Consider the following 25,244-nt stretch of genomic DNA (forward strand, 5'->3'; position numbering starts at 1 on the left):
TAGCTGGCCTTTTTCTTCTTCCTTATCCTTCTTGGTTTTTGCGACGACGACACGTAACAGAGGCACTCTGCTTTAGGCGTGATCGAGAAGCTCGATACGAGTTGGAGCGAGCGTTGGTATTTCAGCGGAAAAAGTAGATGCTCGATATGAGTGGCGCGAAGCACATATAGAAAACGGGATTACGAAGAATTTATCGACTTTCGTTCGCGCCTACCACGGATATCTCCGGCTGGCGATCGTGTGTCGCTACGAATTCTATGGTCGTAGACAGCTACCGCGACCGAGACGGCGTGCCACGTATTACTTGTACACCGAGGAAAGCGTACGATTGCTGTTAGGCATCCGTGGAAACAGTTATTTTTTGATTACAATAGACTTCAAAGTGAACGCTCGCACCGTTCCGTAGTTACGCGGAGGATTCGTAGCAACGAATCGCGCGTGAACTGCGCGCAACTAGCTGCGGTACAAAACTTTCCTAGCATTCTATCCTATTGCCTATAATCGCGGAGCTGTTAAAAACTCATCAGAAACACGTTAAAATGTTGCTCGTATAAAATGCCAACGGTTATTACCACACTTCGGACGAGAAGCGTTCGAAGTTAATAAAAAGAGAGCATAACGAAGTCAAAGATTCTAAGTAAATAGTATTCATTCAAAGAAGAGAAGAAAACATTGTGTAACTGGAGCAACCGATGGAAAAAAAGGGGAACAAGAATACAACACGGTAACCGGTCGTCCTCTCTATTTTTCCAAGATAAGCGTGACACTCTTGACGAAAGAATAAGGCCATAGTCGTGCTCGTATTAGACCGGTGCGTTGCTCGCGTTGTTAGAAGTGCATTCACACGCGGCCATGCGACTCTAGCTCGCGCTCTCGCTCGGCGACGCGCTCGATAGCTGCGTACGGATAGCAAAAGGCGAAGCGTTGGCCGACCAAGCAGCTCAAACTCGTTGCAACCCGCGTTACGTTCCCCTACGTACCACGGTGACAAGGAGCCACGGACGAGTCCGGTAACGGCGAGCCGTGCAAAGTGAAACTCGCTAAAGGTTTCCTATAGGGTTACACGGCCATCCATGAGAGAGTGCCTCTGCCCTGCTTGCCTGCCCCTCTTATGCCGTACCGAAACGAGTTTTACTCGTTGGGCGATATCGGTTACCGGCAAGTCGAGCATTTATTACTTACATGGAACCCGGAAGACCGATCGATCGGAAGTGGCCCACACGAACTTGAACCGTGTCGCGTAACGCGGTTCCATGGAAAAATCTTGCCTCAAGATTTTCTAGTAGAACCGCATTTATTTGAACTGGTTGAGTCATAAATGGTTCACGTAATTGGAGCTCATTGACTTTTCAAATTAGTTAGCATTTCTCGTTCGAACAATAGGAATTTACGATTGGGTAAATCGATTGGGTATTAAATAAAACTTAAATAAATGCAGTTCTATAGTGGTATAGGTAATTAAATATTTCGAATGTTTTAACACCAGTACTGCCAGACCTACAGAAATAGAAGCAGATTTTTTATTCTGATTAATTTTACAAACGTGCAAGTGTTTTTAGTGAAATTGTTATCGACTTTTACGATTGATACCAATTTATAACATTTATAGTGTATTTTTACGTCAATGTGTATAGTATATCGCGTAGTATATTAAACGATTTTTCTTCTTAGAAACGAATATACGTATACTTCGAGTACCATACGCTTCGTATCATATATAGGGCATTAAAAAATAAAATGGCATATTATCATATTGGAATATTCGGAAATAGAAAGGGAAGATTACGAATTAGGCTTTTAAACAATAACGTGGACAAGATTGTCCGCGTTAGCACAGCTTTTCGTTCGTTTCAGGTATTTTCATAATTAGCTTAGGGAGGATCGACCCGTTTTATATATGAATGAAAAGATACTTGCATCTTTTTCAATAATGTTTACGCATTTATCCAGGAGAGAGGTCACTGAGTGATCACTCGGTTTAACGTCGTACCGAATCGAAACTCGTTTTACTAGTCGGTCGTTACGGAATACCGGTGAATCGGGCTGCTCGTTACTTACGTGGAACCCGGAAGATCGACTGGACGGAAGTGATGCATGTAACGTCGATTCTGTTTCTCATAAAACGGGTGACAGTAATTAATTGCGTGCTGCCCGATGTACCGATGTTTATACCGTCTATAGACTAGGTTTCCAATTTCATTGCAAATGACTTGGAGATTCAAAACTATCAATTTGATTGCTTAATCTCCGGTTAACACGCGCGGTTACACCGAAGAAATATCGTCATGAGTCATTTTATAGGGAAAATGATGTTCTCTCGAGACACTGGTCGTAAACTCACCAAGACTTGAGGAAATGTCGGAAACGAAGATAGTTAGGGTTTAAGTATTTAAAGATCTAAATACTTTCAGGTAAAAAAGAACGTTATAAGGGATTTGAAAATTCATTAATCGATCTCATAATTTTAGCGATCTATCGATCTTATCAAAACTGTCCTTTTATTTCGTTGTCGGATTAAATATGTATCTTTGCGTCCCACTGAACGTACTGAAATTGATTTTCTACTTGATTTATCTCTGGAATCTAACAGTTTCTTTTTCTATCTATCCGAGATACCAAGTGGCAAGGAAACCAGGAGATTAGCAAAAATGAACTCGTCACGTTCTTCTCACGTGTTCTTCATTTTCTATCGCGAATGCTTTCGTTGCTTTCCATCGGCAGAAAAAGTCTGCATAATACGGTTAACATTCGCTCGATCGCAAAACATAAAACTCTCCATGGTCGAGCTCGACAGACCCGGAAGATCCACTGCGCTACAAAAACGTTCAGAGGCAGAGGATTTATCTCGTTTTACGGCTGTTCCGCAATATTGCCGGAAATATTTTAAAATAATATCTGAAATCCACTTGGTCCATGATTTGTATACTTAGGGACGTACCAGGGGTCGACAAAATCGTAGCAATTTCTCCACGAAGAAATTCCACGATTTATGTAAACCGTGTAGCCGCGCTAACTTGGATACTTGGAGAGCACGTGGTCCCTATCCTTCGTCCCCTCTCTGTCGTTCTCTATATGCTCTCGTACGAGAGAGCATTCAGCGCACAATAGAGAGTCGGAGCTCGGGGAAACGATATCGGTTACGAGCATTTACCGTACGAACCCGGAAGATCGATCGAGAGGAAGTCATTCGCGAGCATAAAGCCCACTTACCCTCCTTTTACACAAGCGTTTTTACCACCACTTCTAGTTCCTCGGCCTCTGTGTATCCTACGATCTATAGAAGTCACGGTGTTCGTTTTTAAGGAATTGATCAATCACGAGCCCGAACTGCGAGAGGTTTCAGCAGACACAGCAGAAAATCGTTGTACCTTCCCACATAGTGGATGTATGGTAGTAGACGGTTGTTCCTATAAACGCGGTGGTGATCGGTCTTATTAATTTAAAGTACATTGATAAGGAAGCGTATCGATTATGAAAACATGCTGTATAACGAACAACGTGGAACATCTATAGACACGGCAGGATATAACAACGCGATAAAATTTTATGAGCGTACGCATGTCGATCGAACGGCGGATTATCGTTGTTACGAAGAATATTCGTTTCTTGCTTATCGCGAGATTGGCATTTATCGATGCTTTATAGAAATTTATTTCTTCATCCTGTTAGGAGACTGATTCCCTTTTTTCCGTGCGCACATAGATATTCTACTAGTTTCCACTAACTTTTCCAGCTTTCGAACGTCTTTCTTCTTTTCATTTTTATTTTATATCTTTAACCTTAATCTTAACTGATAGCAGTATTTTGACGATGTACGTAAGAAAATTATACTTGTGAGAATTTTCATGCCCCTTTCCAATAAAGCAAAAAATTGTTCTAGCATCCTTAAGACTCGCTGCCCACGAAGCGTCGCTTCGTAAAAGCATAAGCGTGGTCTATTAGGTGCGAAGACCGGTGTCCAGTCTACGAAGCGTACAGTAAGATATATTTTGTTATTAACAGTAATATATTTGTTGTTCGTTATTAAAATGTCGAACGATGAGGAAGATGCTTTCGTCTTATACCAGTACCAGTATCAAAGGAAAAAGGTTCGTCGCTGCCTCCTAAACAGATGCGTACTTACAGTTACAGTATTCAATAACATAAAGTGATAAGAGAAATTACAAATGAGATGTTGCAATGAATAAAAGGTACTATTTCGAGGTTGCTTGCACTTATCACTCATTAGCTCAGAGGAAAAGAAGATATCTTCCATACGCGTCACAAATCCTATTTACATTGTTCATTCTTACCTCTATCGACAAACAAACCGCGCTTTCCGCGATTAAACCGATCCTCGATGCAATTACACGCAGCAAGCATCCACGGCTACGGAAACGTCTACGGATGACGATGTGTTCGCGATATCAAGCCGCGAAATACCCGAACGCTTCCGCGGTAAGTGCTCTTTGACACGGATTAACATTCATCGATTCAAGTGCCTCGGTGTGTTTCGAGGCGTACGACGACAAAGGGAGGAGTACAGGATTATGCGGCGGGTTACAGTCATTATGCCAGGGCCGTGTATACGATACACGCCAATAACAGTGCATCAACCATAGCGTCATGCATTGGGGAAGACGATAATGAGAGAGGCGCGTTACACTCGGGACTCCATGTTTCTCTTTGCTTCAACGATCCTACCAACTTTTTGTATTCATCGAACGTCTTTGAAAATTTAAGATCGCCTTATATTTCTCATCCTCTCTCGATCGAAGTATTTTTTAATTACCATGGGAATTATTCCGGAGTGTTCCGAACGTTATAGATATTCTTATAATTTTCGTCTCAAATAACACGTGTAGCTAATACGGAGAAGGGACGGCTACGAAAATCGTTGTTAGAATGACTAGGTGCAAATTATAGAGCATGTTGAACGTTGCAAAATCCTAATGGGGTTTTTCAGTATGAGCCTCCGTTTTTAAGATATTTGCGATTAAAGTTTTGCAAGCGTTCAGTAGTTCAATTACATAAAACATATCGCTAAGGGGGAATTGTGTAAGTGTTTCAGTAACATTCAACTGAAAAGGAGAGTGTAATGTTCCCTCCTTGTGTCTTCGATTTAGTTGAAACTTTTACATTGGTTTCGTTATGCTGTTTACGAGAAATACGCGATTATAGAGTTACATATTCGGTATTTCTCGAAGTAGTCCTAATTAGAGCATTGCTACGTTAAAATTGTAAATTGAGTTTTATAATTGTAACTTACAAGTTCGGAGCTTTATCTTTTATTAGGATATCTCACTCGATAAAATGTAAGAAGAAACGTGCTCCTATTATAATATTAATAAGAAATTAATCTTACCTCAAAAAATTCGATCTTGAAAGCATCGATAGTTAAACACGATGTTATCCTCTGACCCGATATATTTTCTGCTACACTGTCCGCGAAGTAATTTCCATTCAAGCCACGTGTGTACGCTTCGAATAGTATCACGAATAGTGGCACACTGTACACTCTAGATACGTATATTTTACAGAACTTACGATCATTTATATTCTCAAGATATTCGTTCGTATTAGATCATTCGAAGAACTTGGAACGAAATTTAATTAAACAAGAAAATAAAATCCCCTGGAATTTACATTTCAATTACATAAAATACATATCGCTTCTTTCAATTAACGGCAACTTAATTAATTAAAATTAACAGAGAGAGAAAAAAGTATTCGTTACTTGGTAAAATATTGGTAATAAAATAATCTTCCGATTCTAGCAAAATATTACAGAACATTTCAATTGTAAAAATCTTTATTTTCCAATATTTTTGACTCATTTATTTGCAATATCGGCTTTCTTATTTGTTACTCTAATTGTACCAGTGATGGTAGACGAGATGCGAAACGTGTAAAAGGAATACGAGGCGCGATTCAACGTGAGCAGGTGAAGAGAGTATCGTGATTTCTACGAGATACGCGTACGTTCTCAGGTATATATATTCCTTCTACGAAAAGGAGAGGAAAAAGATAGACAGATCCGCTGTATTTAACGCACCGAACATCGCCGAGCAAATTCAGGCCAGAGAAAAGAATAAAGGAAGAATAACGTCCTACTTGCATCGTTTTCGGAGAAAAACTTGAGCGTGTGATAGTCCCGGCACATCAGATGCAACGATGTTGAGCCACGAAGTTGTACGGATCGAAAGAAAAAGAATGAGCGCCAGCTCTCTTTAATAACTCCCTTCGCTGTAATGATACTCGATATTAATGCTCGATATTACAAGCCTCAAATTGCTGGATAGCTACTCGAGTACGCTTATCTGACGTACGTAATCATCGTTTAAAAGCTCGATTTGCCATTCATCCGTGATATTTGTTACTAACGGTCATGTTAATGCTCGTTTGCGCGAATCTAACAGAATTTCACGAGCAACTGGTTATCCACGATAACCACGATATTTACATATCGCGCTAATTAAATGTAAACATATCTCTATGATGTATAATGGATAGGTGGCTGGGAAAAGTACATGGTTAATGCGTGTCTAATAATTCGTTGGATAAATCAAGATCATAGCGGTAAAAGACGTATGAAAGCCATAGAACGGGCTAAAGCTACAGAATCTAGCAACTCGTAGTAGCTGGATGATTCAGCCACGATGGAATTCCTTTTCCTTACCAACGAAAACGAAAACGTTCAACCAGTAGAATCAACAATCGAGCAACATTCGTGACGCGGGAGAAAATTTCCTCCCCCTACCTTGTGGTAGCTTAAAAAATATCTTTCTGCTGGTATTGCGGCGTGCATAAGGAACCAGAGAGAGAAAGAGACAGAACGATCGGTAGATTAGCACGATGCAATTTAATGCAACATCGTGGCTGGCCTCGGTGCAACCACGTATCGGTGGCACTAAACAAACGAACAAGAAGGCCTGGTTGCAGTTCGTAAGTCATTATTAACCCACGTATAATTATACAGTGCCGAGGCGAGCTTCCAACCAGGCCTAGGAAAAGAAGCCACTATACCGCGGAAAGGTATTTAAATTGGCTTAGTATAGAGATACGTCGTCCTTTAAGAACTCGCCGCGCGATTATCTCGGGTTGTGCTCTTGATGCGGCTGTACCATGGATAAGCGACCGTTGGTACCGGTATGCGCGTCCCAAGACATCGGCCTGTCCGATCGAGCATTCCTTTCGACATTCGGAACCTCGGATGCTGGACGAGGTCTATCCGTATATCCAGATACGAGCAAAATTTTCATCGAGTGCTTTTCGACGAACAACAGATGACACTGCTCGGTTATTTCTTTATTTTCAACCAGAGAGAAATCGTTAGGTTAAATCTACACACTCCCGACCAAATGTCTTTGGAGCTTTAGCTTTACTGAAATTTTGATATTTGGTGATTGATGTACATTAAGAGTTTTAGATTACATGATTTTTTAAACGAAGTCGATACATATATTACTCTTTGACGATAACAGAGTAATTGTGTTAAGATTTTTTATCAACAAATAGATTATTAACTTTTTATTGCATTTATGATTATTGTATTAATGCTATAGATAATTCTGCCAATTATTCAAATTTTAATAATTTTTAATTAGTTATTTTTCCATAACTCGTGCAATAACAATCTTTGCCAGCTTTTATTACATTCTGTGTTTCGGTTCTTTTTTCTGATAATTGATTGATGATATCTCGCATGAAATCAGCAGGAACTCGAAGCTACGAAAAATAAAAATTACAACGTGTAACTTGTTTCAAGTTGTATATCATTAAATTCTATCAAAATTATAAATCGTCAACGATTTCGTTTTCTCTTAACGGTCCACGCCAACGCAGCGTACTAATTAATGATTTTCGACTGAATCTGAAATCTCTGAGGCGAAAAGTCTATCTGAATAAGATCAGTGTTAAAATTTATGATAACTCCGATGGCAAACCTCTCGTGTATTTCAATTTCCGCGTTTTTTTTAATTAACCACAGCGATAATATAACGGTTAAGCGGATCGTTCATTAACTTCGCCGGATTACTACAGAATTCTAAACCTAACTGTGTTCAGACGTTTTTCTTGCTAAAGGCATAAGGTAAACGCGTAAATACTCGAAAGGTACAGCAACGTGAATTTTATCGTGAGCAATTACGACACAGCTCTCGCTTTTGCCCGCGTACGGATGACAATAATGGTTCGCGTATATTTCAACGTGGACGAGGGACGCCGCTCTTTCGACAGAACCGACGAAAGTCCTAGTGAAAGTTATAGTTTACAGTCGCAAATTACAAAGGCCATGCGAACCAACGGTACAATTTCACTTTTATTTACCGGCGCCACGGTGACCGGATCCATGGAAAAACCGAGCCAATTTTCCAACGGCGATTCTCGAAAGTGGTCAACAGTAGATGCGTTTCAAGGAAACGTTGAAGAAGAAGGCTGACTCTAAAAGTTTCACGCAGGCAAACAGCGCAATATCGTTGCAATTTCGCTGCTGTATTGCGCTGCGTAATTCGACGGTTTTACGTTGTCAATAACAGAATTCCACGACAGTGTTCATCGCGTTATTAATAGAAATATAAATCTTTCCAAATCACGGGCATCTTAAATTCAATGCAAGTGATGTAGCTCTAGTGTGAAAAATATGAAAGTGTCAAATTGTACAGCATCACCACTACGAAATCGCAACCAGGACGCGACGTTACGTCTACACCAAGCCTAAGTCGGATTACGACCATCGATATCTCAAGTTGGATTCGTAGAATCCTGTGATTTTATACAGATTCCTTCGAATAAGTTGATCTCGGCTTATCACGAGTGAATACTGTTCCAAGGACGAATTTCCTGTCTAACCACTGTGAGGATGAATGTTAGGCTCGCATTCGATTGGTTTTATGATCAGACGCTTTTTCTTTGGAAATTATATTATACAGATTGCTTATTATAGAAACGTCCTTTCTGTAACCGAAGAATTTGTTACATCGACGATGGAGCCAGATTTATGATTCGTTTGCGTTATACGATTGTAGATGAAATAGAGGGAAATCATCAATTTACTTACTATCTGCATAGTTCGCGGAAATAAATCCACATCTGTTGATAACGCGTTTTTATGCAGAGAAATCGCTGGAGTGGATTTTGCAAGTGGCTTTCTCCTGTTAATTGCTAACTTCGTCGTTTAGAATTTCTATATATAATTCCATAGATTTTAAATATTTCCCTATATACATATGTAATCAAATAAAACACATCATTGACCAGTTGACTAATTAATCGCTCGATTTAGAAAAAATCACTTGAAGATTGCAAAAATATAATTTGCAGATGATTTTCATAACAACTAAATTACGAAGATTAATTATTATGTAAAAGAAATAATATTTGAATTCTTTATACTTGAAGGGAGATTGAACTACAAGCATACGTTTGAAACTGATATTTCCTATTCGTAACTAGATATTCGACAACACTCGTGCTCTGTTTTCGCAGCAAAACACACGTGTCAACACAATTCTGGGATTTTCTCGTTGTCAATCCCGTAACCTACACTTTCCTGCCGCGAGATTTTTCCGGCAGCCGTGTCGCGACTTACGAAACCGAGCATTGTGTCAGCCTTTTAACGTTAACGCGAACGAAACAGTAATAGGAGCACGAAGCATGCACGATAAACGTTGAATGTGATTAATCGCGGATCAGTCGTCCGCCAGACGATTACACGTCGTGTCTAGCGCGTGTCCCGTCGTCTGAATCGCACAGTTCAATGCTTCCCAATATCAAGAATTCCGAGAGCGACTCTCAAGGCTCAGACATCGAGGTCGATCACCCCATTTGTTTACAATTACCCGGCTTACCTACTCAAGGCTGAACCACTTAGGCGAGGGAAGTGGCACGACAAAAAACTACAACGAACGAACGCTGTTCTCTTTGCTTTTTAACCTGTGTATGCGTTTAAATGGAGTTTCTCGTGCGTAAACGTCAAACGATATAAAAAAGAAGTCTTCGTTCTGAAACTGTTTGAGAAACGTCTAATAAAGAATCTATAAATCATCGTTCGTTGCGAGAGAGAATTTGTGCAATTTGTTTTGCGTGAATAGAACGCTCGATAGAGGACCATTAAGCTAAGCGATAAATATTGCGAATATTTTCACGTTGCAAAACAAGTGTCAGGAGCCACGTGTAACGTAACATCCATTCGCGTGAAAAGTTTACGCGTGACTTTCCCAGGATAATATACGCAATTTTTGCTATATAACATGTTCCTTGAATTATAAGTATTATAGGAATATACGTTCTGCCTTGTTACCTGGCCACCGCTATCCCCATCGTTTCCTTGAAATGCCTAGGGCGAAACGGAGTTGTAGTAATAGTAAAGTAATAGAACGTATGCATGTATATTTATTGACAGACAAAGTTCATGTAATTTGAGTTCACTCACCTTCCGCACTACCTATGATTTTTCGCTTATATAATAGAAAAGTTCAGATAAATTGATTCATCTTCAATAGCGAGTCATTTAATCGAGCACCAGCTAAACTTTCATTTCAATAAATGGAAATTGGGTAGATGAAATTCCGTTATATGTATATGTACAGTGCAGAAAGCATCTATACACCACTGCATTATAGCGTTTACATGCTAATTAATTACGTTCAACTACATTAAGTTTATAGTAATAGTACTTTCATATGACTGCAAAAAACATTCGATACTATGAAAATGAAATATAGAACCTGATAAAAAACGCTTCATTAGAAAATAATATACAGATATAGTATTTACAAGTACCTTTTCTAGCCATTGCATTTCTTTCATTTTGCTTATCCTGAATCCTTACATTCAACTGTTTCTACAATATATTATATAATATATATAACCTAGCGACTTTGAAATCTCGATATCTCGAACTGCATATTGGCTAGCATTGTGTAAGTCCATCCTTCTATACAATTCTATATTAACGTCAAATTTTTAATGTAAATTCTCCCTGACTAACTTGTTACATGTGTATCCAGTCGTCAGTTACCAAGACAGTACAGTATATTTGATATGCAACTCATCTTTTAATGCTACTTTTACACCGATCTTCTGGCTGATACCGTAAATAGTAATCTGTCACGTTTCGAAACTTTATCACCTAACCATGGAACATTTCGTGCCACTTTAGCACGTCTGTTGTTACTTGAATCACATCTTTTCTCATGCACTGCATTTCAACGAAATGTGCACGATTTGCCCGGTTCGTGTCAGCGATACGGTCACAAGCACACATAACCTGTACGCGGCGAACGTAACGAAACACCGCGTAACACGATCGAAGAAACACGAACGCGTGTGCAAGGAAATTCCAAAGATCGCGTCGTCCTTGTACGCGTTTCAATGTCAATCGGGACATGGAAACTCGAGACAGGTTCGTGATCGTTATCGCTTCGTTGCCACACAAGCTGGGATTCTCACGTAATCGAATGTTTGGAAATTGTTCCCGCAACCACCGAATCGGAGGACCGCGAAAGTCAATTGACTATTGCGTTTGGATATGCTTACGATACGAGTTGCATCACCGCGCGTGCGCGGGAAGGATGATACAAATTTTGAAATACGCGCACACGACACGTTTGATTCTCATTTCCTCTTTGTTTTATTATTAAACTAAGGATGTCTATCTGTCACTGTAAGTTACAATACTTAGTAGGCGAAACAAATCTTCGTTCAGTTGTAGCACCCTCAATTGTATATGTATAATATTTCTAACGAGCTTAAGACGAGTAGTTAATGAGAGTAGAAAAAAGTTCGAACGAAAACACAAAGAGTAAAAAGTAAGGAAACATTCTTGTAATGAGAATTCAAGACATTCTCGCGTTGGTCCACTTTCCCGCGGAAATACAAAGGGGATAAAGAAGCGCCACGCAATCGGAAACGAACTGAATAAGAAGAAAAGGCAGCACGTCCTTCGTGACTAGATTGCAGCTGTAGTAACACCGGGCGTTAAATAGCGCGCAAAACGTTGGAAATGCCGTGGCACCGAGCTCGGCATTCGGAAACTCAGGTGCGTGAGAAAACTCACGTTGCTTTACCGAGTTAGCCGAGAGAATATATTGGCGGGAGATATGACTGGATGAAAGAAGAAGAAGAAGAAGGTTGCATAATTAGGGATTGCGATGCCGGTTACGTGGTGGCTAACCTCTCGTGGAAGTGAAGCAAATACGCGGTCAGCCCCTCCTTTTCTATCGTCCTTTCTATACGCGTCTTTTTCTCCCTCCGCCTCGTATATTATACATACGTCTGTATCAGAAATTCCCAAGCGAATGCCACGGTATTTCTACGTTTCACTCTTCACTGGCGAGATTGAAAAGCGCGCCATACTAGCGTACAATGAAGCTGTCGATAACTTTCGATAGCTTTCGTCTCTATCGGCTATTTTTTATTCTGCCTTCGTTAAAACATACCGCAGGCAATTTCGCTATTTTCCTTAAGTCGTGTTTAGAGAAAACAGCTTCATTCGCGACCCGCACGGGTCAATTGACGGAATAATCGTCTTGAGACGGAAGACAGTACGATTCAAATCCTCGAGTTCAACTACCTGATCGTTAACTTTACTTTCTATATTTACAGAGAAACAGGATTCGTCTTGTAGTATTGAAACTTCTGCTGTTTCTTAGCGTACAAATTTCGAATGTCGTATTGACACAGGATGTTTGGAAGCGGGTTTAAGCGGGTAGCCATTCCTCAAATATTGGGCTGAGGCAAGGATTCACGGAGTTAAGGTTTCAACTCGTGGCGCCGTAGAGAGAAAGACAAAGAGGCAGAGAGATTATTCTAACTCGTACAAACGAGAGGATACTTCGCAAACGTGTGCGAACGTACGTGCATTACGTGCTAACAGATACTTCGATATTTACCCGTAGGTTGAAGCAACAACGCGAGCGCGCGCACTTGTGTCATGGGAAAGGTCATTTAAAAATGTTAGCTCTCTCGGCAGGTTAGCACAAGGCAACATTAACAGAATAGAATTGTCGTTACCTCATATAAACGAGACAGATTGGCGGTTATTTCATCGGTGAGTTAATCTCGAGGATGATAAGACTCGATGAGACGCTTTCACGTTACCTCATCATCGAGGATGAGTAAAATCGTTCCAAATATGTAGAAAGCCGGTAGGCCGTAGGCCAAGTTGCCAGTCTCTTTCTAAAAACTCTCTCATGGATCTCTTTGTTTTCGTTTGAGGAAAAATGGGACAATATTATTGCAATTAGTTAAAGACCTTTGGTAATTAAAGAGAACGAATAGGAAAAGGAGGTCGACAGTCACACGGTCCGTCGTATCTGCCAAAGTAGATTGCAGACGTTTTCGTAGCAATCAACTCCGGTAAAGGTTGGCTCACACCTTTCCCGATACTAATTGTTTATGATCCACAAGTGTAAACAGTCGTGTTCTCCTTTATACGAGAAAGCTTGCTTCAGTCGCGTGATTTTTACGTGTCAATGACATCGTGTATTACCATTGAAAGCCAGCCGCGTCTGTAGCGTCTGATACGTTTCAACGATACCCGTTCTAATCGAGCGTCAAAGCAGAACGTTAAAGGCGAACCACGCGATCGATTAATCGGAACAAACGATCCGTCGTTTAATGAATTACAAACTCGAACACGAACCACTCTACCTTACCAAGGCGAGACGTTATGTCACGAAACGAGGTTGCTGATCTTGAGAACGGGCCAGGAGGCTTAGGCGACGCTGAATTCTCGCGATCCCGCGTTGCATATTACACCCGACGATTATAACAGACAGGAATCATTGCACGTGACGTGTGGCGTTACATAACCAGACCGGGCTATGTGTATATTAGTTGAAAATGCTTACGTGTACACATTCTAGCCCGAAGAGCTTGGATTAACGAATTGACGCCTGAAACTTTCCTTTCCTTATAAGACAAACCGGAGAAAACGGAGTCGGCGGTGCTTAAATTAAGGTCCCTTCTCGCCATTAAACGTAAAAGGAGACTCTAGTTCCCGTTTAGTTCTATAACATCCCGTGCAGGATTACTCCCAGTCGGTTATTCAATCCGTTGGCAAATATTTTCTATCTCCATATCCATGACGTTGATTTAACACTAGAATCACTAACCTGTATTGTGTTATCTAAACATATTTTACATAAACATAGTTGCGATTGAAGTCGTATGATAGGGAATATTAATTTTTGTATACGTTTAGTAATCACAAAAAAGATAAAAGATCTGAAAAATAATATTATTTCAGGGAGATAGGACGTTAAATAAGACACCGATATTGACTGAACGTGTCACCTCTTTTATGTACGAAGATCCATCATCTATGGATCTTACCTACAAATGTCGCTCTAGGATCATATTAGAGCGTTGAAAATTATAGTCCATCCTGACACAGATTCCATGCATAACTGTAGTTCCAAACAATTAATTTCTGGTGGCCACTTCTCCGGCCGCAGCGAATGCATCGTGCGCATCGAAGCAGCACGAATAATATATCCAACAAAATAAAAGAACCCCGGTTAGACCGGAATTCGCCGATACAAATATAGATATAACAAGACTCGGCTATAACAACGAATTAAAACGATGTTTTCGATGCTTGTTAAAATCGGGCAAAACCCGATAGGTTTGGACTTTCACCAGGGAAAAAAACTCGTCGTGGTTCGGTGAAAATACCGATAGAAACAATCGTCTGATAGCAAAACGAGAAACAAACACGGATAACGATAGAAAGCGTTATGACGGGGAGTGGATATGCGGTTTTGCGGAAAACCTTGCGAGCTAGTCCGCGGAATAAATCGGCTGTAATTTTGTGACCTGTCGGTGAAACTCTGTGCACGAATCTTTGTGTCCGTCACGGACAATTCAATGAAATCACTCTGATAGCCGGAAAACGGTCCAACTACGTTTATTTCACCTTCGTTCGTCCAGTAATTTGCCAATCTGTGATGGGACGCGACGTTTCCAATGGTTCGCGTCGATTTAGAAAGCGCCGTAAACTCGATGGTCGACTGCGAGCAAAATGACTGCAATTAACGCGACTGGGCTTCGCATCGATCGTGTCACGTATCTCTCCAGCGCTTAAAATCCAACGAAACCAATTGAAGGACAGGAATTTTTTGTTTGTTCGTCTAATTTATCGGAATTGCTCGAACGAGAAACATCGATAGAAAATCATTCGATTTCCAATGGATACGTTTAATGCTCGTCGAATGATAAACGATATTATCATCCTTAAGTTGGAAAGTCGAATGTGTATGTTCCACCTGTACTCTGTCGTCTCGGATTATCGCGCAGTATATGCTTTAAGAAAGCGTAGGTAGGCCGTATTTAAAGGAAAGTGACCATGTGCTTGACGGTAATACAAATTACGATCGAGATTGTATTCTAATAAATCGAAGATTTCTACGAGTCGTCACGATCATCGATTAAATGATCATCGATGTTGATCGATGCCGGAGAAAGTTGTTCGTGGAACAAAATCAAAGTTAATCGACAGCTTGGATTGATTTGATAAAGATAATGGAAGTCACGGCTACGTTCTACTCCAATTAGGTGAACGGTGCAAGGTCGATAACCAGTGGCTAAACATCGAACTTTGTTGCCGCTAATGGGTGTCACTGACCCGCTGACACACTCTTCCAAGTGCACGCGCGTTTCTTGCTCGCTCGCGTGTTTCTCCGTGGATACTTTTATAGTAGACCAGCGTATGTCAACGACCGTGCGTCTGTCGATCCGTATTCCGATAGCTGCTGCTGCAAAAAGGGAAAAACTCAAAGCCAAGAAGAATCGGGTTGAAGGATTTATTGGCCCCCTGGTCCCATCGATCAGGCGAGACCGAGGTCGATTTTATCTGTCTTTATGCTCGATACGTATGAGCGTTCCTGATATAATAAAAATAAATACGTGGGTGTCCAGTTCGGCCATCCGTGATTTATGGCTTTTGACAAGGATATCTCTCTTACCGGTCATCTATCTTTCCCGGTAGTCAAAACAGAATGCACGAGGTTCTACTTTCACAGGGAACCAGGCGAGTCTCGTCGCGTAATCGCCATACTGACACCGCGCCCGAGGATTCTTGCGTTTAATTATTCGCCACGTAATAAAAATAAAAATTAATGAACAGATACGATCAAGGTACGTCGTAACGCGTTACTTTCCACCACGTGAAAGCGAATCTTCTGTTTCATAAGTGAAAAAAAAGCGAATGGATACCGACACGGAAGAATCAATGTTGGCGTTACAACGTGACTGATTCTATTCGTAAGAACGGATCAACCGGGGAGTACATCGCTGAAACAGGAAAGTTAACGAGAAACGCGTGGAAAAAGTGGCAATTTTTGTCGGGTCACGAGTTACATTTCAGATTCGTTTCCTAACAAGCAAAGGGAAATCGTTCGATCCTGCCCGCATTTTAATTGAAACATATACGGGTTTTCACTCGATTATTTCACGCTGCTCGAAAAAGCGCCGAGAATTTTGCAAACGTTGCCTCATCGTTGCCTTCCCTTCGCAATCCGTTCGACCTCGTACACGCTTCGAACGCGTAAATTCTTTTGCCCGATGAAAAATGTCGTTCCCGGAACGCGGAACGAGACAACAAAAGTAACTCTGTTAACGAGCCACGAGTTGCACCCTTTGAAAAGTTACTCGAACCGCGCGGATACGCTTTTCGCATAACAAGCACAAATTGCTGAACAACGAAGAAGCTCGAAGCTAACGAGGAAATATTTGCCTCGCTCCGGAATACATTTGCATTTTATGAAGTTTCGAGGAGTCGGAGAGACGAGGCGCCGTTCAGACTCGACCTGTGAAAATTATCAACCGACCTAGCCTAGGTATTCCCGTTAGACACGCAGCAAGAAATAATTTACCATTCTATCGGCATTGTGCCGCATTAAACGCCATAATCGGGTGCCTAGAGACGAACTGAAAACTTTACGGCTGTCAGATGATCACCGTTACCGTTCACCGCAAACATGGCAACGAGCATTGTGTTTCTCTTCGTCCGTATCTTTCGACGTCTACTCCTTTCCCCTTGCAGCTACGAGGACGAGCACGACGACGACAACGACGACGACGATGAAAAGAAACACTTAACGAGGCCCGTAAATCGTTCGCGTTCCAAAAGAATAGCGGAAACAAAGCGCGATCCGTAACATTCCTCTTTCACTTACCGCAGAGAGAGAGTCTCCAGGTTCTTTGATCGATACGTCGCATCATTTATCATGATTGAACATTGGACGTGTTTGAAACGGTCGATCATGGCGTCGATCCTTTTTCATCTTGCATTCCTCTCTTTCTTTTTATTTAATGTGGAAGATAAACGTCGATAACAATGAATAAATCATGCTCCTCCTTATCCAGACTATGAACTCGATTAAATCGTTCGTTAAAGGTGGATGTTAAGTTTCGTTCAGACTGTGCCTGTTCTCTGCGATCGTTAAAGTCACCGATAGGAACAATGATCCAGTGAACTTTAAAGAGATCGGCCCGCCATCGTACTTTTCCGCGTAGCCGTTCTTTTCCCCGACCGGTGCGAAGGGCATATCCAATAAATGAGAATATCGGAAATATCTCAAGGCCAGTACCGGCCGTTCAATATAGAGTTAATTGCAAATAAAAGAACGCGGAGGGAACTTGATTACAGTAATTCCGTTCTTTGATCACCGATATCCGGTTTATCGACTTCGCCAACCGTCTCAGGCGCTATATAATTTTTCACTCACCTCGAGGACGATTAGCAAAAAGGACGAATAGAGAAATCGTTCTGAAGATGTTAGGACAGCTGTATAATCGAAACTCTTTGATATCGATACAACGTGGTAATGTTAACCCATTACATACTAAATACCGGGCCGTGTTTCAGCGCATCATCCAGAATGCTAATTACTAGGTAATGAATTTGGAAAATCTGAAATAAAAGTAACGGATATTAATGATTTTATGTGATATCTTCTTATTGAACTGCATTACCACGACGGGTATCGACTTTTAAATAAATGATTCTGAACATAGAGGAACAAAACTACGTTTGCAACGCAGGTGCGGTACGTAATCGGTTAATACCGATCGTTTTCTCGTGAAAATCGAATAAAGTGAAAAAGCACGATTCATCGAAAAAATCACAGAATACCTTTAGCGTTATGTGAGGGAAAAACGATTAATCGTCTCGTTATATTCAAGGTGTAGTATACTAGAATCAAAGCTGAAAATAGCGCGAGTAGATCAACGACCGCGAACGGGAGGATAGATCGATCAAAGGCGCGGATTCTCGAGATCGAATGGAACGAGATCGGTGGCGCGTGAAGGGAAGAAACATGAAACACGCCCGATTCCGAAGCGTTGCCCTTTTCCTCTCTCCGTTGGTCTATCTGTGCTCGTTGCACACGATCTCGATTCGTGTTCCTCGAGGCTCTCTGGCTCGAGCGTAGTTAAAGCGGCAATTCGGCCGTAACGAAAATGAATTTTACTCTGCTCGAAATTGTGACGCGACGCGTGATCCACGATAACAGAGCCAGTTGTGCTTGAGACAGCATAAACGAGCGCAATTTCGCGTCGTGTACACTTAACGATATCAATTACGTTGTTCCCTGGACGACGCACGGATGTCGACGACGTGCGATCAACGAATACAATGCGATAACTTTGAAATTTGTTGTTCACAGTTCCTTCGCGATTTATTACGGCGATTCTCGTGGTTTCTTAGTAAAGCGAATCTTTATAGATCGCAAGAAACGAACGTCTTTTTTATGGCCAAGATAAAAGGTAAATACGTTTTAAATATACATACAGGGAGCTTGTTGCTCGAGCGCGTACATCAGGCGTAGCAATACGGTAAAATAGGATGGATAATTTATTCCCTCGATTAATTTTGCTTTAACATGATGTTCGTCTGCTACTCTTTTCAAAGTTTCTCGAACGCGCTCCACACCGTGACGAAACAGGAACCAGAAAAACCTGTAATCGCGACTTTTCTGAAATACAAGTTCGCCTGATCTTGCCATTAATCGCGGTATACGCCGTTCATTACACGGCTGCGTGTATTCCTACATGAACGGGCTACGAACGTATTCACCAAGAGCGAGCTCGAAGGAAAATTCTCGTAATCGAGGTAGCCCATTGCGCTACGCGAAACGTCAATTAGGAAACCAGTTGGTTTCCTCGTTATTACCGGGAATCGGTTAATCGTTATTATTCCGTCCCTCCAGCAACGTTTATCTCGTTCTTTACGTAATAGGCCACTTCATTCACAAAACCGTTCCGCGAGTCAACGAAAGATTCGTTTGAAAACACCGATATCGGCTTTCATTGTCAGTTTACGAGCAATTCCACGTTGCACAGAACTTTTGTACGACGACTCTACGATACTTTAATACTCCGTCGATCGATTCGACGTGCTACGATTCAGCTTCGTAGAAGCAACTGTTACAACTGTTTCTTTTCGTTGGCAATGGAAAATTCGCAGTATCGAAAGAATTTACCGTTCCCTCCGGGTCGTAAATATTAATCGTATTACCCTCGTAGCTTGGTCGGATTAAAATAAATATTTCAACCTGACCGGAACGTTTCTGCGGCTCGATGTTTATGATCGACCTGCGACTCGGAGGCACAGTTTTTCACGATCTCCTTGAAACCCAGATAAAATGGAAAGTATCGTGTGGCTGTGGACGCTCGGTCGTGACCCAACGTCTTCTACGAGCGATATAACAGGAGGCGAGGAACGAGACACGAGAGGACAAGAATACTCGTCAGGGCGTGTCTTTTCCGTGTTCTCTGCAACTTCCATCGACTTTCTCTACATTGTTTGCGCGCTGGACGTTCCGGGCATCCCTTCGAACCGCGTGCACAGACCAACACGAAAGCACGAGCTCGCGCAATTATGCGAGAAACTCGTGTCACGAATCGGAAGAAAAAAGACGAGTGAAAATGTACTGAACGCGAGTCAATAATTGCGCGCATCGTCCGATCGATCGCGCGCGCCACGTTCTCACCGGAGGTACACAATAAAGAGAACAATAAAGTCGGCTCGGGCTTGGGAAGGGCACCACGAACATACTCGTGCCTTTCCTCTTCTTTTCATTTCTTCTCTTCTTTTTTCCTTTCGAACCTCGCGCGCATATCGCCGTAGCTTTCTCCGCGTCGAACGATGAACTTAACCCAGAATCGACGGACCCTTCGCGCGTTTCATAATTATCATAAAGCGTGAATAGAATCCCGAGCCGATAATTCGAGGGTCCTGTTATCTCGCTACGTGCACACATGCACGAACGATCGGTATTCAAGCGCGCGTCTGTCGAGCATTGTAATGGTACCGATGATACAGCTGCTCGATATGAGTGACTCGTTGAATCATAATCCGGAAAATCGGACTTCTTATAACGATAACTTACGTCAAGCGAATCGCGAAGATTTCTCGAATATCGAAACTTCGTACGAAGTTGCCACACGAGGTTGTTAGCGTAACACCGTGGCTTATTAAGAAACGAAATAATTTCGTGGAAAGGCGTAACGTTAATTATTATTGTACAACGTTCTCTGCTTTCCCTCCAAAAACAGTCAAACGCGTTAACCAACCTGAGGAACTTCTTCCTCGTTTTTCGTCCTTTCGTTACTCGTTACCTCGTCGCGAAGGGAACTGATTAGCATAAAATATGAACCGAATGCGGGATTCGATGCGAAGTAAACGCGCGGTAATGGCCATGCGCGAGAGCTCTCTTTGACGAGCTGCTACTCTCAGACAGTAGCAGCTACCAGTATTAGCGTTGGAAGGTGTGGAGGAAAGTTCGTGACAGTCGTAACACTTTCGTGGCTGGATCGTTAAGTAGCGATATCGACGACAATAACGGTATGCCTGAGTATATCGATGGCCTGGCCTCTTGTCGCGGGAACCTCCTTGAGAATCTACGCGCGTCCATTGTCCTCGAGATTACATAAGAGATTACGTTCCTCGCGGTCTTGAAACTTTTCAACGACCTCTACTCGGTTTCTAGATCGCTCGCGGGATGCTCGTTATCGCGTCATCGACGCGTCTTATCGATATCGGTCCATGAAAGGATTAATGAAACCATTGTTAACAATGTACTAACTCCGTAGATAGAATCTCGACAGCTTTGAGCTTTTCTTTTCCCTCATCATCTCACCTTCTCTACTCCACGTTGCATTTCCATGAATATAAATCACTGGTTACGGTTATCGGAGCAGCACTTTTTGTGTCCGCTCGATCCTTTTCAGGTCGGCTTAACATTTGTGCCGTCTTGGCCGGACGATAGAAATACGGAGCAGTCGAACAAAAGCAGCAAGGGTTGAAGGGATCGTCAGGTGAACGCATTTTGGAGAGATGCTCAGAAACGAGGGCATAGAGGCGCGTTTACCGAGCTGTCGAGAAGTGGAGGCAAGCATCGGAGGGAGTTGTTGAAAACCTACGGCAGCGTGACTGTTTTCCGACGCGTTTGAAAGAGCGGGTGTTTAATAAAAGCAGCTACGACTTCCTTAAGGACGTCGCGAGGAACGCGTTAAAAATGCGTTAACAGCTTGTAACGAGTACCTACCTTTCGTGTCAGTGATCCCACCGGTCGAGAAATCTCGTGGATCTTAGTAGGTGTCGTCGACAGGTATTTCACCTTGCCGCCCCAGGGGGTAGAGCTCCTCTTCTTTGTAGTACTTTTCCCTTATCTAGCGGATCGCCGATCAGATCGGAGACTGGTCTTTCAAGATCGAACTCGACACGATATCACGCCGAGTCTCCAACGTCTCGTTGCTCGGCATATATATGCACGTCCCTTATTACCGTCCAATAAGGAAATTTGTAATTTTCCGATAATTGCGAACGCAAGGTGCACCCATTGCCGAGGCAAAATGGTAATCACGTCGTAAATAGTCGCATGTAAATTGACTCGGATAGAAAGCCTTCGTCGGTTTGCGTTTTGTGTAGAGCGTAGTCTGCCCGAAATGATATCCTCTAAAAAGAGGAAGGCAAAAGCCCTGCAGGTTCGTAGGAAAGTGCAGACGATGGAATTCTCTTTCGCCTTCGGTAACGTTCAGGAAGAGCAAAAAGAAAGGGAGCAAGAACAAGTACAAGGTGGAATAAAGATAGAAGAGAAAGAAGACGAGCTCTCCAGCTAGTCGGAGTAGTTTTAAACTAGTGTCTCGTTCTTTCTAATGACTGTCATTTACCTGGTGTCATTCTCGTGTTCCGCTGCATCCGACAACCTACGACGTCCCTTCATACTGCACGTAATCTTTTCAATGTCCGAGACAAGACGGATTCCCGGCGTCATTAGGGAGCATAAAGTGTCTTTCTTTCCTTGTTTCATCCGCCTGCCCCACCCTGCGTCTCCTTTCTATCTTTCGTCTTTTTCGTCGTCTGCGGTGGAATTTGCTTCGACTCCTCCGCTTCGTCGTTCCTTCCTCGACGATTGCGCAGGCCAATAGTGCGCCAGGTGTGGTCATTAATTTCACAGGAGACTGTGGAAAAAGACCGCGAGATCCGAACAAAGATTGTTTCGAGTCGGACTGCGCGGCTCTCCGACCGCCGACTGAAACGAGCATTTTTGCAGGACAATTATTCGCGAAGGTGAGCCGCGTCGTTGACACAGAATTGCTGTAATTCCTCTTTCCAGACCGTGCACAAATTTTCCGGCCGTTTTGCCGTCCATCCCCAAGGAGGAAAACGTTCGTCCGTGATTTTAATTCTTCTTCTTGCGAATCTTGCTAAATGTTACGAAATATTTCATATTTTCGCAACGCATATGGTAACCAAAATGCAGCTTCTAAAACCGCATATTATACAATTACACGTATTTGTGAAAAATACAATTCCTCTATATCGAACCGCTGTGAATATAGAACGGTTTTCAAATTTTTATTTCGAGCGATAAGCACAAACTAAACAAAGACTTAGTTTCATATTCAAATTTTAAAGTCAAACTTATCCGTCACATTCTAAGATTCTTCTTGAATAATCGCGAATTTCCCGGAGATATATAGGAACGTACAAACACGTAGGATATTCTATTACCGGTGGTAATTACCTGGGTAGCAGTAAAATCCAGAGGAGACGGAAATCAATGGAAAGCGTTTAAACCACTGCCATCCTCGCCATCCCCGTAAGCTATCCCAGACGCGCGACGCGACTACCACAGATATGCAACCAATACCCGGTATATTATATTCGATGGTGTACATGTCTATTCCGTGGACACCAAACATATCCAACGATTTCTTTTTGGATTTTTTTACGGTATACAGAGGTGCGCCAGTAGATCGACAATAACGAAATGCATAAATTATTTTACTTCGTGAAATAAATACAGGAAAATATCCTTAACGGATGGCTAGAGTAAAACGACGCCCTTTATACATATTATTCAGTCTCAATGACTAACTGTTCCTTCTGTCACACCACTCCCATTGTATCCTCGGGCCAAGAAACGTTTCTGTCCGTGATGTGTCGCGTTTCGTGACTGCGAACGTATATGCAAATTTTTACGAATACAATCAAAGAATCGGTACAAAAGGAAGAATCTGAAAGCAAGTATTATACCAAATACACGCTACCTATATTTTTCCATTTTTAGTGCGCGCTCTATTACGTTTTTGTATCTTTAAATTTTACATCCGGGCTATACTTGTGACTTATCGACATATCTCAACATCGCTAAACACGACTAAGATTTTTTGGTGAGTTGCGAATAGTCGCCGGTTATTAGCGAGAGGGACTCGTGTGATTTCGCCGAGCGTGGAACGCATAGGAATAATACCGAGAAAGTAATGTTGCTCGCTTTACGTAACGAAAAAGACGAGACTCGTTAACGCGGTTAAATCCAGGATAAAATTATATCGCGGGTAAAGCGTACTCGTGAATTCATTCGGCTAAATGAAACGCGCTCCACTTTCCGTCCGAGCCGCTGATACGATTCACCGAACAATACGTGTAATGACGGTGGCTCGTAATTCGATTCGTGCCACCGAATCCACTTTCTTTTTCCAGCATTTTGTACTTCGTTAATTATCGTGCAATTAAATCCAATGCCAAATAACATCGATCAAACGAGATTGAGTTTTAATTGGTTTTCGCAGGTCGGGTGGTGCATCCGGCACAGGTAGTGCTGGGATGGTACCATCGACCGGTGGAGGTCCTGGAAATCCAACAGGAGGCGGCAGGATGGCCGTCATCGGTGTGACTAGGAATGTCAGGCTGAGACGGCGTGGAGCATCTGGATTTGGCTTCTCTCTCCGTGGTGGCAGAGAGTACGCAGCCGGATTTTACGTGAGCGACGTGCAACCTGGCAGCGAAGCTCACAGAAATGGATTAAGGGTAATGAAGTCACAAATTGTAGTTACACTTCTGTAATTGCTATCGGTACACTGAAGATGTTTGTGTAAATTCAAATTTTTATCCACGTAATTGAAAGAACGGAACCAAGGCGGAGATTTATTTCATCCATTAAATATTACAATGATTACTATATCTTGAATGTTTTACGTATTTCTGTATATTGTGTGTATTGCTGCGATTTACGGTGTTTCACAAATGCACAAACATCCACATGCATCGGTCAAAAATTTGGGATCTGTTTCCTGGTTGTACTTACATTTTGTCCCTCGCTAATTTCATTAATAGTTTAAGTTTAAGTTTATTAATTTTTAACTGTTTAATTCGATATCGATAGTTGTAAATTTCCTTTACAACGACAAATTCTTTATCGAAGGTTACTCCGAGATAAACTAGTTCTGAAAGAAACTGATTTTTGCTCAAGTTCTTAGACGTGACGAACTCTTTTCTGTTTTCTTTTTAATTCTCCGGGGGAATCACGTAGCGATTTCAAACTTTTGCCTGGTGGTATAGCTATTCGTATAACATTGGTCAAAAGATACGAATCGATTCCGTAATTACGAAACTACGGTTTCTGCTCTATTTCGTTAACCGTGTATTCTACTTTTCGTTTCACTTTGTTTTTTTACTTTCAGGTCGGTGATCAGATCATAAGGGTGAACGGGTATCCGGTCGAGGACGCAGTCCATCAGGAAGTGGCACTTCTGGCAAAAAACCAACAAGTGCTCGTTCTCAAGATTCGAAGTAATTACTCGCATTCTTTTCCTCCTTTTTCCTTTTTTTTTTGAATTCTCTCAACTCCAGAATACACGCGAACAACTTATACTGATTGCTCGTGTTTTATTGTTTCAGGCGTGGGAATGATACCTGTGAAAGAGTAAGTACCGATCGCTCATTAAAAATTCTGCAAGGCTCTCGCGTTAGT

General features: G+C 42.0%; 1 protein-coding gene and 1 long non-coding RNA gene across 2 annotated transcripts in view; one reads left to right on the top strand and one right to left on the bottom strand.

Annotated features, from left to right (window-relative positions):
- The window catches only part of LOC100651712, a 37,352-nt gene that overhangs the window by 3,186 nt on the left and 8,922 nt on the right, over window positions 1–25,244 (top strand). The window contains exons 2-4 of the mRNA XM_003393832.4: window positions 24,064–24,301; window positions 24,955–25,063; window positions 25,172–25,196. Of these exons, the coding sequence (XP_003393880.2) occupies window positions 24,064–24,301; window positions 24,955–25,063; window positions 25,172–25,196 (372 nt within the window). The remainder of the gene's footprint in view (window positions 1–24,063; window positions 24,302–24,954; window positions 25,064–25,171; window positions 25,197–25,244) is intronic.
- Window positions 10,354–11,469, bottom strand: LOC110120289. Its single transcript, XR_002308929.2, has 2 exons — window positions 10,762–11,469; window positions 10,354–10,665 (listed from the first exon to the last, which is right to left on the bottom strand). It is a non-coding gene; the product is annotated as an uncharacterized LOC110120289 (long non-coding RNA).

The sequence above is a fragment of the Bombus terrestris genome, chromosome 2, assembly GCF_910591885.1.
Source record: "Bombus terrestris chromosome 2, iyBomTerr1.2, whole genome shotgun sequence".
Lineage (NCBI taxonomy): Eukaryota > Metazoa > Arthropoda > Insecta > Hymenoptera > Apidae > Bombus > Bombus terrestris.